This window comes from Melospiza georgiana, chromosome 23, assembly GCF_028018845.1.
Source record: "Melospiza georgiana isolate bMelGeo1 chromosome 23, bMelGeo1.pri, whole genome shotgun sequence".
Classification (NCBI taxonomy): domain Eukaryota; kingdom Metazoa; phylum Chordata; class Aves; order Passeriformes; family Passerellidae; genus Melospiza; species Melospiza georgiana.
Genome location: NC_080452.1, coordinates 4598224 through 4615535, shown reverse-complemented (window position 1 = coordinate 4615535; position 17312 = coordinate 4598224). Strand labels below are relative to the sequence as shown.

At 46.8% G+C, this 17312-nt stretch overlaps 1 protein-coding gene across 2 annotated transcripts in view; it reads right to left on the bottom strand.

The window, feature by feature from the left end:
- Window positions 1–17312, bottom strand: part of PPP1R12B (protein phosphatase 1 regulatory subunit 12B) — a 140315-nt gene that overhangs the window by 101801 nt on the left and 21202 nt on the right. For both annotated transcript variants that reach the window (XM_058039601.1, XM_058039602.1), the window contains exons 2-3: window positions 2385–2515; window positions 1029–1147 (exon numbers count right to left, since the gene is read on the bottom strand). In XM_058039601.1, coding sequence (XP_057895584.1) covers window positions 1029–1147; window positions 2385–2515 — 250 coding nt within the window. The remainder of the gene's footprint in view (window positions 1–1028; window positions 1148–2384; window positions 2516–17312) is intronic.

Below are 17312 nucleotides of genomic sequence, written 5' to 3'. Positions count from 1 at the left end.
ATGTCCAAGGATAGACGCTCCAGGAATTCCTTGGGTTCCTTTTCCAACATTGTTGATGAAATTCATAGACATGATTTAAACTTCTCAGACACACATGCAGACGTTCAACCACTCCCAAATGAATTCCATGGGTATGAAGAAAATTTTAGCCTAATAAAGCAATTCTTTATTTTAACATCAGTCCCAAACTAGTCTTCAGCCAGGGACGTTTGTGCAGGGACAGCCTGGAGAGCAGCCCCTCAGCGAGGCACACCTGCTGAGAAAGGGGATATGGCAGAAGAAAACTAGGGAAAGATCAGGATAAAGCATGTCATTCCAGGCCTGGAATATTCATTTCCTGGTCCCTGCCTTTGGCAGTCCCATAAATCTTGTGGAGGAATTTTGGATAGCTGACCAAGAATTGGGAGGGTGCTGGACCCAGCTAATCTGGGTCCCTGCACCTGCAAGGACACTGTAGCCTTGAGCATAGCTGGATTACAATAACAAAGTGCTGCAGCTGAGACAAAGACGTAAGAATAAGTAGATGTAAGATATAAAGAATGAAGAAATTAGAGAGGAGCTGATAATTATAGTATAACCAATAGATTGCTTAGCTTACAGAATATGTATGAGCTTATTACTTGTTGTCCATAAATGTCTGATGCTCTCTTCAAAAAACAAAGCTTGCTGATTCTCATATTGAGCGTCTGAGTCTTCCATCACCACGACAAATCTCACCTCAATTTTATCAAGCCTTAGTGAAACAAGACCTTTCATTGGTATCAGAGGTCAGAATTAAATCTCACTTTAAAAGTAACTAGATCTGATGAATCAGATTTCAGGAGTGTGGTGCTCTGAAGAAGCCCAAGGACAGAGACCACAAACCTCCTGTATCTGCTCCACTGTCCTGACAGCAAAGCAAAATTTGCCTGCTGCTTCCTGGGCCAGATCTCAGTTCTCTTCACCAACAGACAGCAAGGCAGCAGAATTCTCACACAGAAACTCTTAGGGGTGCCAGCCAGCTCTCACCATTCAAGCCCCTCCTTTACCTTGTTTCTTGACTTGCTCCAGGAGCAGGTCCTTCATGGCCGCCTCCTCCGCGATGTCGGACGGGACCTCCCCCTCGCTGTTCACAGCAGCCACGTTGGCCCCGTGGCTGATCAGGTACCTGCAGCAAGGACAGCTTGATTATCTTTTTTTTTTTTTTTTTTTTTTTTTTTTTTAAGAAAAGGAAATTTTACTAATTTTTTAAAAAGTCTCATGAAGTATCACCAATTTTTAAATTTTTCCTCTCATAACTTTACAACAACAGACATCTTCTTTGGCTTGCACATCTTTTAATCAGTAGAATTCTGAGAAGTAAAAGAAGTATCTGTTTAAGCACACAAATATAGGAGGGTGAGGTTGCCTGGTTTTATAATTTATTTTCAATTAATTTAAGAAATACTTATCTTAATTCAAATTTTGGAAACTTTCTGGTAGCTGTGGTGGACTAAATATATAAGCATGGCATGACTGGTAAGGAATAAAGGGTTGGTGCTCAGCCTGGAGAGAAGGAGGCTCAGGGGGGACCTTCTGGCTCTGCAAAACTCCTGACAGGAGGGTGCAGCCAGGTAGGGGTTGGTCTCTCCAATAGGGAACAGGAACAGGACAAGAGGAAATGACCTCAAGCTGCAACAGGGGAGGTTCAGGTTGGAGATTAGGGGAAGTTTCTTTTCAGAAATAGTGGTCAGGCCCTGGCACAGCTGCCCAGGGCAGTTGTGGAATCACTATCCCTGGAAGTGCTCAAAAAAGGAGTGGATGTGGCACTTGAGGTTTAGTGGTGAATGTATTGGTGGTGCTGGATTGACAGCTGAACTTGAAAGTCCCCACTTAACCACAGCAGTGCTCACACCAGTCTGTCTGTGGTAAGGAAATGCACTCACAGAATCCCAGTCTGGCTTGTGTCAGAAGGGACCTTAAAGCCCATCCAGTCCCACCCCTGCCATAGGCAGGGACACCTTCACTATCCCAGGTTGCTCCAAGCCCTGTCCAACCTGGCCCTGGGCACTGCCAGGGATCCAGGGGCAGCCACAGCTGCTCTGGGCTCTGTGCCAGGGCCTGCCCACCCTCACAGGGAGCAGCTCCTTCACTACACATCCCTGTAGCAGCTGTCCCATTTTCCTTTCTGCTTGGCACTTTAGCTAAAGTATCTAATGAATCATGAGACAGTCTAATGGCAACAGAAAAAGGCAACCAGTTGAACCTTCATCCTCAGAAGTTCAGAATTCAACACCAAGAGAAAAGCACTTCTTTTAGCATTGCTTTCCAAAGCATTGAACAAGGCTTAGAGTATTCATCACCTGCTCTGAATGGAAAGGCACAGAAGTGTTATAAATACCCAGAGCAGCCCCAGACTCACTCACTCGGCTATGTTCAGGTAGCCACACGATGCCACTGCGTGAAGAGGGGTCCAGCCCTCGTTGTCTTGCTGGTTCACATTGGCTCCATTTTCCACCAGGAACTTCACCATGTCCAGGTTCTCATCAATACAGGCCTGAGGGAGGATGGGAGGGGATGTCCAGGGGGCAGAAGAATTGAAGGGAAAAGAAAGAGAGAAAAAACAATTGTGTTGGTGTTAAATCAAACGTACAACCCTCGCCGGCAGCAATATCTGGGTTGAACTTCCCCTGCTGTGAGCAATCACACCTTAAAGCTCAGGATAAATTCAATCTGTCAATGCAAAACAATTAATTTCAGAACTTTCAAAAATTAACTGTAACCCAGAGTTCCCAGATGGACAACCTCTGAATTTGCTCCTATTTCCCTTTTCACCAGAGATCTCCTTCCACTCTCCCCCACAATGGGGACACCGACATGATGGATCTGTAGTAGTTTTAGGTACAGCATCAAATCCCTCTAAGCAAGGCAAGCTGTGCATTTACTAGATTATACTGGTCCTCAAAATGTCAGTGAATAAGAGTTGTAACAGTGAACACAATGAGGCCTCACTAGGGGCAGGGATGAGAAGGGAAAGCAGCAGCTCCAGGAGCCAGAGTAAAGCAGCTCAGTTACAGAGGTAATCATCACAAAAGCAGAGTTCTAGAGAACTTAATAACTTCTTTATTCAGCAGTACCTCTTTGTTTTTCTGAGTCTGACACAGGAAACTTTCCCTGCTTGTTCTACAGCCCCATGAGCTGCTGAAGAGAATGACAGCCCTTGATTAGCTGCTGTAGTTATTCCTGAGCCTGCATTTACAGAGAGCTCCCTGCTTTGAAGTTGCCAGAAGAAAACCTAGCTTGATTTTCAAGTCTCAGCACTTCTGTTGGGTGGAATTCCTCCTTCCTCAAATTCCTGTCTCCAGCACATTCTGTGTTACATTTACAGTTCACTGGAAGCTGCTATTCAAGGATGAGCTGGCAACTTCATACACACATCCCAATGTGTGTGCCTCTGCTGGGAGCACAGGGCATGACCAGGACTGCTTTTTACCACATGTCCATCCCCAGGCAGAAACACAGCTCCTCATCACTAGAGAGGGAAACAGCTTGTCCAGGATTCCTCCAGAATCCCAATCCTTTTGCACAGTTTGATGTGGCACACCTATTGTTTACAGCAGGCAGGTGACCCTCAGATGATCCATCTCAAATAAGCACCACTGACTATCCATCCATTCCTGTCCCAGCAAGGGGAAAAAAATGAGGAAATCCTCTCGAACCAATATCCACACACCCCAAAAATAAACAATCCTGATTTATCCACACATTCTTCTGTGCTGCATTGCTCAAGTCAAAGGAGAGGCATGTCCTGGACCAGGACAGCCAGCTTTTGTTATTTTTACTGCAAAGAGAGTTGGGCTGGATGATCCTTGTGGAGCTTTTCTGACTCAGGACACTCTAGGATTCTCAGTGCAAATCCCAAACTCCCACTTAGGACACAATCACTCCTCCATCTGCTTGGCCCACAAGCAGCCATGCACAAGCCCAGCTTTGAAACCCCCAAGGAAGCACATTGCAGATAACTAACTCCTAGTGCAGGTACTTGGCAGACATGGCACAACTCAGGGAACATCCACAGCACTGGGAAAGGATGGCCCAGGAGCAGGCTCACGTCCCAGCTGAGCCTGTGCTGAAGCATCAGTGTGTTTCCTGGCCCTGCTTTAGAGTGGCTTGCCTGAACCTTGGCCAGAAAAGCACAAGCAGAAATCTAGAAGTCATTTACTTCAGGGGCTGCTCCTAACCCAGAATGGCTGAGCCCAGTCTGGACTGGCTCCATCACCCCTGCTCAGTCCACCTCTGATCTCCCACCCTCAGGCCCAAAACAGTTTTGTCCTGTAAACCCTGCTCTGAGAGGCTTAGATGATTTCAAGAAGTAAAACTAGGAAAAAACCCAAACCAACCCAACACAAACAAAAATTCTTGGGGACTGAAGAGCATCACCATAAGGTTGGAGGAGCCCCAGATCCAAGCATGATGGGGCAGAACATGGTTACATCTTAGCAATGTGGATGCAAACCAGGTTCTACCACCAGCCTCAGGAGCAAGGGTTTGGTCTTCTTTTAGTGTATCTGGTCTGACCCACTGTTCAAAGCATGGCTAAATCTTGTTAGACCACACAACTCAGGGCCTGCTTCAGTTCAGTGTGCTGGGATGGACACTCCCTATCCCTGTGCTTCACCAGCCTCTCTGTGGGTAATTCTTCTCACAATCTAATCAGGATTTTCCTTGCAACTTATTCCTTTTGCTTCAGCAACACAGATGCAGCCTCCAAGTCTCAGTCTGTCTGTGGTAAGGAAATGCACTCACAGAATCCCAGCCTGGCTTGTGTCAGAAGGGACCTTAAAGCCCATCCAGTCCCACCCCTCCATGGCAGGGACCCTTCACTATCCCAGGCTGCTCCAAGCCCCATCTAACCTGGCCCTGGGCACTGCCAGGGATCCAGGGGCAGCCACAGCTGCTCTGGGCTCTGTGCCAGGGCCTGCCCACCCTCACAGGGAGCAGCTCCTTCACTACACATCCCTGTAGCAGCTGTCCCATTTTCCTTTCTGCTTGGCACTTTAGCTAAAGTATCTAATGAATCATGAGACAGTCTAATGGTAACAGAAAAAGGCAACCAGTTGAAGGCTTCACTTTAATCCTCAGAAGTTCAGAATTCAATACCAAGAGAAAAGCAGGAGTGCAGGATAGGCAGAAAAGTGATGAGGGCAGGAAACACAAGTCAAATATTCCTAGTGTACAGGAGGACTCAGCGTGCCCAATGTGCATCTGATTAATTTTAAGACACACTGTAGAAAGGATAAGTGCCTGATATCCATAATTCCACAAAACACACAAACAAATCTATGAATTCTTCTGTCTGTACCAACACACTGAAATGCAGCAGGAAGGCAAAGGATGTGATGTATAGAGAGGTGCATGGAAACACATGGATCCATAATAATCCCTCTTCAGCTCAAGGAGGAATTCTCTGAGAATTCAAGTCTGATCCTGCAAAACTCAGATCCAATCTCTGGTTTGCTGCCACTGATATTTATTGTGATTTACTTCAAGTTTTGCCCCAACACATTTAAAATAAACTGCACTTAACATCCTCCTGATGAGTTATTTACATTTTGACCTGGAACACCACCAGTGTTGACTTCATCTAAAAGCATATTGCTCTGGAAATAGCCAGGCAAGGCTCACCCACGCAGTGCTTTTCTTTTGGGCACAATCCCTTCTGGCTGCCCACAGCCCTGGAGCCTCACAGAGGAATTTTATCAGCCAAGGCAGCAAGGTGGATGGATGGATCCTGCCTACACTCACTACTCTGCTGGCTTTGTTCAAGTGTTACCTGTAGCTCGAGTGCAAATCTAAATTTAGACTGAAGAATGTCTCCAGAGCGTGAGCTTTGTACATATTTGAGAGAGAATTTTATTTACATTGTTTATCAAACACACCCACTACATCTGTACAGCCTGGGAATCAGCCAAGGGAAAAGCACAGTTCTTGCCCAAGCCACTGGATAAACTGAACTCTACAGTCAAATGCCTGTTTAAATACATAAAAGAGCCCTGTCACTCTTTTAAATTTCTCCCTATTACTGGCCCTGCTGTTGAGCTGTGCCCACCCTGCCTGGCTCTGATGGAATGCATGCTGGAAGCAGCAGGATGATGGGATCAATCCCCACCTGTTCCTACACAGAAATCTGCAGAGATTTGCCTCTCCTGGCTCCTGCAGAGAGCAAGGATGAGGAGTCAGGGCTCTCTGGGTGCTGACAGCACCAGGGACTCCCAAGGGAGCCAGGGCCATTTAACACCTGCTGTCTGCACTTACCACCAAGAGAAAGCCAAGTGCAAAGGTTTCCACCTTTATCCTCAATGCAGCAGGAGAATATTCTTTAATTTGTAAGAGAAATAACCCTCCTCCTCTCTTCTGTAGTTCATGAAAAGCTCTGTTCAATGTATGTGATCAAGGAAAAGCTGCTGTTCCATAGCCATGGAACACTGCCTGGCAAATATTGATTTTAGTACGGGCTGATGACACACAGGAATGGAACTGAGACAGAGCAGAGTAACATGAACAGTTTTTTAACTGACAGGTATGACCATGCCTACCTCAAACACCAAAATACAAGATTTTTTTTGCATTCTTGTATCATTACATGCAACTAATTACCTTGGCTGAGATTTGAAAAAGTGATGTGGAAAAGGAGTTTCCAAAACCTGCATTAGACAAAAATGTACTGAGTAACTCCTACTCAGCTCTGAAAATCTCATCGTGGTGTCATGCAAGAAACTGTCAGGCAAGGGATTATTTACATAATTTTTAGTCAAACACCCTAAAAGAACACACTTCTCAGATCTTAACATGATAATGACATGTTTAACACAACTCAGAGCAAGAATTATGAGGTCAACAACTTGGATAATGAGTAAAATTGGTAACTTCTAAAGATCTTCTGAACTTTAAGAACTTTAGAAAACCTTTAAAAATGTTACAACAGATTAAATGGCAACTTTTAGGGGTTGCAATGTATTTCTTTGAGTACTTTTAAGGTATCAACCGATTAACACTGATGTTATCAGAGAATTCATACTTGCACATACATCAATGGTATTTATAGTTTCATACATGTCACCATTTAACCAAGAACAAAATTCTCACTGTTTAGAAGAACTTAGGGCACACATTTGTCCACCTAAAATTTTTGAGAGGCCTGACTGCTGATATCCCTCTGGCACATCTCTGCTGTGTGTTTTCTTGTGCCAATGTACTGAAATTAAGCCCTGTGAGCCAGCCTGCAGGGAAAATGGCCTTTCTGGGGTTCAGGGGTACAGCTCACCTTCAGGCTGACCAGCTGGGTTACCTAAGGTTACTGGAGGAAGGAGAAGAGGACAAAGAGGAAGTAAAGGGGTAGATATGTCCTCCTTTAAGTACTACTAATCCTGCAACAGATTTAGGAGAGTGGATAAGTTTAGTAACCCGAGAGGATCTATTGCTATGCAGAGTTCTCCTCTCTTATTTGATCCCTCATTCCTCAGGAACATGGTAAGGACCACGACCTCAGGGAGCAGAGTCACAGAGCAGACACCTGCCCTCAGCCCCCAAAGGGAGGGGAGACAGTCAAAAAGAGTTAGATCAGAAGTAAAGTTGCCTTTCTGGTGGGTAGTTTCTTCATGTGAGGAAACACTCCCTCTCTTCAACTGCCCTTGGAATCAGGCGTGAAGAAAAATAGAGGGATAGGCTTAATTCTTTCCGTTTCAGGCCTTGCTAACCCTCAGCTGCTTGGTTCACACGTAGGAGAGGCTAAAAGCAAGGTTAGCTACAAAGCATAGCAATTTTGTCTTGAAATTTTTAATTCCTTCTTTATCCTCTGCCTCTGTACAAGCTCTAACACAACCTTCAAGGTGATGTGACGGGGTGGGAGTGGAGGGTGAGTATCTCTCCCTCTCATGGTGGATCTTCAGCAGGCTAATCTCTTGCCACCCCTGTATTTTTCTTGGCACTTGATAAGCTTCAAGGGCTTCTGGAATGGTACTAATGTATTACAGTTTTAGCAGTCCTTGATGCAAACCACATCCAGTGCCCAGAATTACCCACTCAACACGCAAAGAAAGTTGGCTCATAGGATTTAAATCCCAGGCATCGCTGGGCAAGCCTCCATCCCCAGCTCATGGTGTTCCTCCAGCTCCTGGCAGGAGACCAGCATTTAGCAGTTTTTCCATAGGGAGGAAGTGCTCAGTTTCTAAAATTTGCAGATACGGCATATTAGCTTACCCCCTCTGCAGTGAACAGGTGGAGCCCTTTCCAGGCAGGGACACACTCTGCAGACTGGAGTTTGCCAGGAGCTCTTGCCAAGGCATTCTTCTTCCCAGCATGAAGTTTACATTACAGTAAGGAAACGGGGACACCAGGAAATGGGACAGAACAACTTGGCTTGTCTGGCAAGGCTTGTCCAGCAACCAGACAAAATCTGATCTTATCTTGAATGAAACCTCATTATTACAATGGTGTTGTGTTTGCTCTTTCCTCTGAGCACCCAGAACGCACAGGCACCGCTGAGCCTGATGAGGATCTGCTCCAGCTGCCTGCCAAGGGCTTGGTTTGCACATCTCCTGAGCATCCCCTGGTCCTCAGATTGGAGGATCAGCGAGGAAAAGGAGACAGATGGGATGAGACTGAGGGTTCAGAGGACTGGGAATCGAGCTCCAAGAAGGTGTGAACAGTGTGACACTGCTCACTTTCTAGGGGGGAAACACGTTTAGCAAAGCCCCTAGGACTGGTGTTACATTTCACTACATATTAGATACACACAGGATAGCAGTGAGGAGAGCATCTAAACCACCTCACAAATTCCTAAGAAATTGCTTGGGATCAGCTGAGAGGGGAAAAAACCCCACCCTTTTCACCTCCACAAGGAGAAAAGTGGTTACAAACACTTACAAACCCAGGAGAACACAGATGCCAGGCAGTAACTGCACATCCACAGTGCTGAGACAGGCACCCACGTGGAGGTGGTTGTTTTCTCCACAACTTGCCCAACTGTTGGTGATTTAACATAAATACAAGAATAACATTCAGCACATCTGTTTGCAGGAAGAACAATTTTGGCCAGGATGTCAGTGAGGGCCACTCAGCAGCTGGGCCACGTCCTGCCCTGTGCCTGCACAAGGTGCTGGCCCTGCCAACAGCAACACCTGTAACAAGGGGGAACCTGGCTGGGAGCACAAGGCTCTGCTCCCTGCAGCCCCTCTGAGCCAACAGTCAGTTTACAAATAATATGTCACATCTGCCAGTGTCATATGATCATAGGATAAAGCAGCATGTAGACACTTGGCATCAGCCAGCCAGGAAACCTGTAATAACTGCTGTGGGCTAACTTTGGCTGAATTTAATTCCCTGGTGCTCCCAATGCGGTTGGTTGGGATTTGAGAGAGAGAAGCCATGCATCTGCTCCAGGCACAAGGAAAATGCAGGAGGGGGAAAGCAGAAAGGGCTGCATGCTTGGCTGCTGTGTTACATGTTTCTGCTATGAATCCCCAGTCTTGTGACAGAACCCAATCTCAGTGACTTCTCTGTGCACAGTGAAAATCTCATAATCCCACCGTGTCAGATCCTGGGGTAGCAATCCCCATGGTTCCCACATGGAAATCACACTTGGCAGCTCCCCTTGTCACACATAAATGTGATACATAAACTGCCTGCTCAGGCACATGCTGGCTTTGGAAATGGAGTATGAGCTGCCAGGCCAGGAGAGGCCATGCTTCAGCTCTTCTTGATTACTGCAGGAAATACCAACCTCCAGAGCCTCCCAGCACTATGGCACCCCTTGCCCTGTGCAAAATGCTGCTGCTGCTGCTAAATCAGATTGCTCATGAAACCCCATTATTAATTCTTCTACCAGACTCTCCTCCAATCTAGAAATCAAGTGTTGGACCATGTTTACACACTCAGCCCTTCCCTGACATGGTTTGCTTCCCTCTGTTCCCCCACCAATTTAAATTTCTGTAACTCTTGAGTCCTTTGAGATTCTTCCACACAACCACACATCCATCACTCCTGCACTGATCTTCAGGACCTTTCTCCACACATCCATGTGCCCAGAAGGCCGCTCCATCCTTCCATCAGGTGAAAGCACTTACAACTCAGATGGAGAGACCCTCAGAGCAGGGAGCAGCTGCTGCTGCTTGAAGGGCACCCAGCTCTCAACAGAGCCCAGTGCCAGTCAGGCACAGAGCAGCCACAGACACACCAGGGAACCAAGGCAGCTGGGAAGTACCTCTGGAGACTCCTGAGCTAGTGCCTCCAGTGTCAGCAGGGAATTCTCCTCGCCCTTCTGGGCTGTGTGGATTATCACATATGTGCATGTATGTTCATATAGACATAGACACATTTATTCCTTGAAAATTCAGGGCACTTTATAATTGTGGGGAAGGACTAGAAGACAGATTTGTGCAGCCATTCTGATCCAGATCTGACTCACCTCCACAGCTTTGATACTTTATGTGCCCAAGCCTCTGGCTTTTGCCTCCTAAATGACGTCCTCATGTTGAAAACGTGATGCAGACTCATTTGAGTGACAGAGGCTGCACCACCCAGGAGCTACAAAAAACTCTGCATCAGATATGGGTGAAAAAAGTTGGTTTTGTTTAAACAAACCAAGGGGAGACAGCACACTCCAATTATTAAAAGGTTTGCTCTGTGCTAAGTGAAGTGTGAGACTGAATAGAGGCCATCAAAAGCAGCAGTCTACAAGCAGGATGGTTTCTGAATTCATGTAAGTGCAGTCTGAATTCAGCCCAAGATCACCATAAGAGCCCCAGCAGGTTGAAGCCCAGCTTGCCAGGGTTCCTCCTTCCCAGCCATGTGCTCCCACACCTTGCCTTGCACAGGATCAGTCTCATCCACATTTTCAAAATGTGCCCAGAGGGCATTGCCTGCCTAGCTGGGTGGGATGTGCCTGTCCTTTCCCCCTGCCTGCAGGGCAGCACAGAGCCAGTGACACCAGGGGAGGTGAGCCCCATCCTCCAGCACTGACCAGCAGCCACAGGCCACGCTCCTCGAGCCAAGATCCACCAGCTCACCCCTTAGCCTGAGCTTTGACAGGGCTTTCTTTATTACAACAACATTTTCTACATTTTCTTTACAACAACATTTTCTTCTACTGGTGTAACGAGATGACTTTGAAGTTCTGGAAATGGTTAAAGGGTTCCTGCAAACCAGAGGCCAACGCTGACACCAGCAGCACCATTAACTGTAACACACTGGGCTGGAAGCACTGGCAGGGCAGTTCAGCCATGCTGTCACAGCACAGCCAAAGGGATTAAAAGGCAAGACTCACTTCTCAACTGTTCTCCTGTCATAAGTCTGAAATCCATGAACAAGGTTAGCCAGGAGATAGGGGAGCGCATCTTCCAGCAAACGCAAGGCAAGAGTAAATACGTGATGTCAACACACACCTCAAAACCACAAACAAAGGCAGGGCTGATGACAGCTGAACAGCACCAGGGTTAAATGTGGGAGCACAGAGAGAGGAGTTCACAGAAAACAAAGGGAAAAGCGCTCCCAAAATAGCCTGGCAACTGTCAGCACTCGGACTGTCGGCACTGCAGCTATGACCTTGCCATGGTGTCCCATGATCACAGCTCTGCTCTTAAGGGGCTGCTGTCAGAACCAGCACTGCCCAAAAATTCCACCTCCAAGTGATCCCCTATCTCTGGCAGCACAGATTACACTCACCAGTGATCTGGGGAACAACAAACAGCTCCCACTGCTGCTCCTGCAAAACCACAGAGCTTCTGCACCTTCTCTCTGCTCAGCCTTGGCTTCTGAAGCCCTCATGCCTTGACACCCTGCACAGGCACTTCTGTACCACCAACCCAGCTTCAAAATCTTTATGCCCTAAAATTCTTGGCAAATCTAATTCTGAAACAACCACATTAAAACCAGGAGAGAGAGGTAAATTCTGCTTTAAAAAGAACAGAGGAAAGGAAGTGAAATGAGATAAAAAGATTCATTTTCTAGTCTGATTAATTAGCTATGGAGGTTCATTTCTTTAACAGTAGTTGAGTCATACTTCTCATGTAAGCAGGAAGAGAAATATGTGGATTATGTCAGATTTTTCCATTGAAAAAAGCCCCACACACAACGAGAGGTACTCAGCAGTATCCATATCAGTCATCAAAAGAAACCAACAACAAATCTCTTACAATGATTAGCACAACAAAAAACCCAGCAGAGCACATGGGAAGAGAGGAATATATGCAAAGGCATAATTATGCCATGAATGTAGCATTTCCAAGATGAAACAGCAGCATGAAATGTCAGGTGGAGAAGTGCTTTGAATAGAAGCCACATTTTGCAACTATTTTGAAACTCCCCACACCTTCATATATATGTACTGGGGGCACCAAGTTATTTCCAGGGAGTTAGATGTAAATCCCTGCTGCACTAAAGCAGAGATAGCTTGGCTAAATGTCTGTGGGATTCTTTCCAGCTGCCAGGACCCCTGCATGTCCTGCAGAGATGGAGCTGCCAGTGAGGGCTGGAGCACCACACTCTGCCCTCACCCTGGGAATGCCAAAGCTCCTGTAAGAAACAGGAGCCACTGGGAAGGAGAGAGAAGGTCAGCTGGACACTCACACTCTGTGTTACTGAAAGGGCAGGGAAATTGCAAGAAAGCTAAATTGCTTTGCTTTTACTCTCCTAGGATGACAGGTACAGGCATGCAGGATTGCCAGCTCTTTGCCTCTCCTTGAACACTTCTAATCAAAGTGCATTTGGGCAAACCTAGGAAAATCAGTATGGACCACACAGACATGGATTCACTATGCAAAGGGCCCCAGGGACCAGGGAATGGTCACGGCCCCAGGACTGCCAGAGCTCAGGGAGGGTTTGGACAATGCTCTCAGACACAGAGTAAGATTGCTGGAGTACCTGTGCAGGGCCAGGAGTTGGATTCCATGATCTCTTCCATCTGAGGACATTTTATGGTCCTATGAACCCCTCCAGCCTCACAGTATTTGTGCTCCCATGTGTACAACAACTTGCACTGAATTCACCTCTCATTCAAACAGGGCCCAAGACATTGATTTGCCACTTCCACAGTGCTCCTCCTCTGCAGCTGACTGACTGGTTTGCCATTTGTGTTTACAGCCCACAACACAGCTCTAAACCAGCACCAGGCCATGTGGGACTGACATCAAAATTCACTCTAGATCATTATTTTACCCCCTTCCTTTTCTTCATCATCATCATCATCATCATCATCATCATCATCATCATCATCCCACTAGTTCCAGTATGATTTTTAATATCCATTATTTCAACAGCAGACGGTAATGCTTGGTACCATCTGAGAAGAGCCTGAAATGAGTCCAGTACATGATCAACTGCCAGCACTAAAAATAAAGTCTTTCTGTCACTAAAAAGCAGGGACTGCCAGTTTTCTAATGGTGTGGAACAGCACTGGCTTTTCAAGTCTCACCAGTTTAGTCATTCTGACCACTAAGTATGTAATTTCTCTCCCCCTCAGCCAGCGCTCCCTGGCACTTGATCAAGACAGTCTATATAAAACCTTGCCTTTAAATTACTGAAATTTTCATTCCTGCCCAAAATAACTATGTTTTATAATTAGTAAACTCACAAGCATCTCAATCGTGAGTGGAAAATGGAAATTTAGGTACTGCAGGTTTGCTTAGCAAAGAAATGTTCAGCTAACAATCCTTTGACCTGACAGGAGCTCCATCACGGGCTACACTGCACTACTTAATGCAGTTCCTTAAGACTTCATTTTCACAACACAAGCAAATACAGATATGGTTCTGCCATCATCTCTACAACACAAACATACCCTAAACTCCCAAGATGCAGCCTTAGATCAGCTTCAGCCAAACCAAGGTGGTGCCCTGCAGGCCAGGGCTGACACTCACCCCAGTGCCTTGCAGGACCACTGGTGGGGGTTAAGCAGCACAGCATGGCCAGTGCCAAATGGGGACTCTCCTGGTGAATAATGGCAGGAAAAAATGCAAAATCACTTTGTGGCCCACTTGGAAAGGTGGCTCCACTCACAGCACACCTGCTGGAAGAGCAAGGTGGGGTGGGAAGGCCAGGCAGGGCCCCTCTGCTCTGACAGAGAATCTTCTACAGGAAGAGCCTCTCCAGGTCTCCTACCCCAGCAGAGACATGGAAAAACAGCTGCAAATGATTTTAGCTACAACTTGGCAAACTAAAGGTGAGATTTGTGTTGCTTAACTATAGACCTCAAAGGCAGACAGAAAAATCTCTGTGGATCACTGCAGGCTTTCTTTAGTCTCTGCCATGGCAGGATTTTGCAGCAGGCTCTGCTGAAGCCAGGGCTGCCCTCATACCCCTGATACCCTGCCAGCAGACCCTCTGCCCCAGCAAGGGCACTGGCACTCATTTGATACCTCACTGAACAGATCCAGGAGCTAAACTGGCTCACAGTGGGACCAGACAAGCACTGGCACTGGTGTCAAAGGCACATGACAGGAGCAGCAGGAAGGGCAGCACGGAGATAGTCTTAAGCTGCCACATAATACCTTGCTTATGTCAAGACAGACAGCTCATGCTGCCTACAGCCCAGGGAAAAATGGATTTTTCAACACAGAAAGCATTCAAGTCACTCCAGGGCCAGTACTGCCTTCACAGAAACCAGCTCTGCTGTACAGATATCAAAGTTCATGTATGAAAACTTTCATGAACTCCTGCAAATGCCAAAAATGCTGAATTAGCACTAAGGGACTGGAAACCAGTGGCTGTGAGCAGAAACACCTCAACACAACCCCAGGTGAAGAGCAAGAGGAGATTCCTTGGAGTGATTCACTGTCAGTTTATTCACAAACACACTATCAGGCCCTTGGTTTCCCTGCACATCCCTGTCTTGCTGTCTTGCTGCCACATCAAGTTTTGTCTCAAGATCTGAATTTTACCTTTGTGGCCAGAAAAAAAGAAGGTGGTATATAAAGAGAACTGTATATATACAGTTCAGTAATTCTATTTATTCATTTTCCTTTCCAGTCTGGCAGCATGCAGGAAAGTTTAAATTTGCTACTTTGCAGTTTTATATTCAGTGGCTAAAACCTCTCTAAGGATCAGTCCATGTGCTCCTACAGGCAAAAATCATCCCCAGACAGATGTGTGGCAGCTTGCTTGGGCATTTTCCAGTCCCATGCCACTCAATGCCTTCTCAGTCAAGTAACAAGGGGTTTTTCTGAGTTTTGCCACTGTTCCTGCCCACACCTGAACAAGAGCCTGGCATCCACCATGGCTCAGCTGCCACAGTCACAATTCCCAGCAGGAAGAGGCTCCACAGCAATCAGAGGACACAGAATTTTCTTTGAAGCAAAACAAATGATGGAGCTGACAAAGAGGGGGCTGGATAAAAAAATCTTTCTAAAAATAAACTCATTCCACACTATTCCTGAAAGGCCCACAGCCACGATTTTGCAGCATTTCCATTTCTAGTGCCATCATTGGGATTTGCAACATCACTTATCACAGCTCAGTCTTAAGGAAATGCTTTCTTTAAAATGCTGCTGAAACCTTGATACACAATTAGATATTACAGCAGAAGTTAAGTTAGGCATTTTCCCAAAACACAGCAAATAAATCTACCTAAAGACAGCAATTTGAGCCTGGACTACAGGCATTTTTAGTGTAGCAGGTAAAGGAGAACACAGGAGTTCATGATCCTATGACAGAGTCTGCACATCCCTTCACAGAATCCAGACTGGTCTGGGTTTGAAAGGAACTTAAAGCTCTGAAGCTCCTCTGCTGTGACACCAGGCTGGGAGAGCTGGGGGGGCTCAGCCTGGAGAAGAGAAGGCTCTGGGGAGACCTAAGAGCCTCCAGGAGAGGCATGGGCAGGGACACCTTCCATTGGCCAGGTTGCTCCAAGCCCCATCCAACCTGGCCTGGAACACTTCCAGGGATCCAGGGGCAGCCAAAGCTTCTCTGGCCACCCTGTGCCAGGGCCTGCCCACCCTCACAGCCAAGAATTACTTCCCAATATCCCATCTATCCCTACCTTCTGGCAGTGGGAAGCCATTCCCCTGTGTCCTGGCATTTCAGGCCCTTGTTCAAAGTCCCTCTCCAGCTCTCTTGGAGCCCCTTTAGGCACTGGAAGGGCCCCTACAGAGTCTCTTAGCCTTCTATAGGCTGAACACCCCCTGCTCCCCCAACCTGGCTCCAGAGCAGAGATAAAATGTCTTCAAGAACTCCCAATACTGGAAAAATATATATGTTTGAGGATCCAAGTTGTGTGAGTCAGGCAGAGCTCATTTGCACTTGCCTTTATTCACAGGAAAAAAAGAAGAAAAAGAAATCAATTGACATTGCTAGGGCTGCTTGGTCACAGCAAAGTGCCTTTGAGTTTTTTTACTCTTGTGGGAAACAAACTAAAGCAAATCTCAGCACAGCCACCAGTAACAAAATCCTTCACTGCTTGTTTTGGAGCACATTCCATTCCTGCTGCCATCAGCAGCCCAAAGAAAGGGCAGGGAACTCCATTCTGGTGATGTCTGTGGAAAAGAGAGGTGGTGGCCAACATGGTACAGAGAGCACTGAGCTGTTAAAGAAAATGACCTGTGGAATAAGGTCACTGAAGAGGGAGAGGAACTGCCTGACTGCCCTGTGAGATCTCCCAGGGTAGCTGAGCGTGCCAAGGATGTGGCCATGCACTGCCCCTTGTCACAGCAGGACATCAGATACCTTGGGAGTTTGAAAGATGGACACAGCTAAAGTGTCAGCTTTCCCCAGTGGCATGAATCACATTTCAAATCTAATCACAAACTGTGGTCTCCATGATCTAAGAAATACAGACCTGATACAAACTTTGATGTGTTCCTCAGAGTAACATAAAGCCAGTCACTGGCTGAGGTCTGGCAGCCTGCTGTGAACTCTGCCTGAGTGCCCCAACAGGACTCCCAAGTGTCACACACATGAAAAAAGGTCACAGCCAGACATGGTGAGAGCAATGAATGCATCCAGTAACGGGAGGGCTGGCAGCAGAGCAAACTCTCCACCTCTGGAGCCACCAGGAGCAGCAGCCAGGCAGCTGCCTGGGCTTACAGGTGAACTACAGCCCTTACTCATCCCTGAAGTCAATCAAAAGCTGGTGGAAGTCCAGCTGGAGGATGGTGAGCTCCCTGTTTATTGCACTGTGTCTCCTGAGCATGAGTCTGCCCTGCAGGTGGGTGGCACAGGAAATCCTCAGGAACAGAGTGCTACAACCTGCATGGTGAACAGGAGAATCAATCAAGGAGAGGGTGAGGCTTGTCAACAAAGCCCAACTGCCAGAGGCATGGAACAACCTCTTGTCTGAGTGCATCACCCCAGCCAGACAAAGCCAC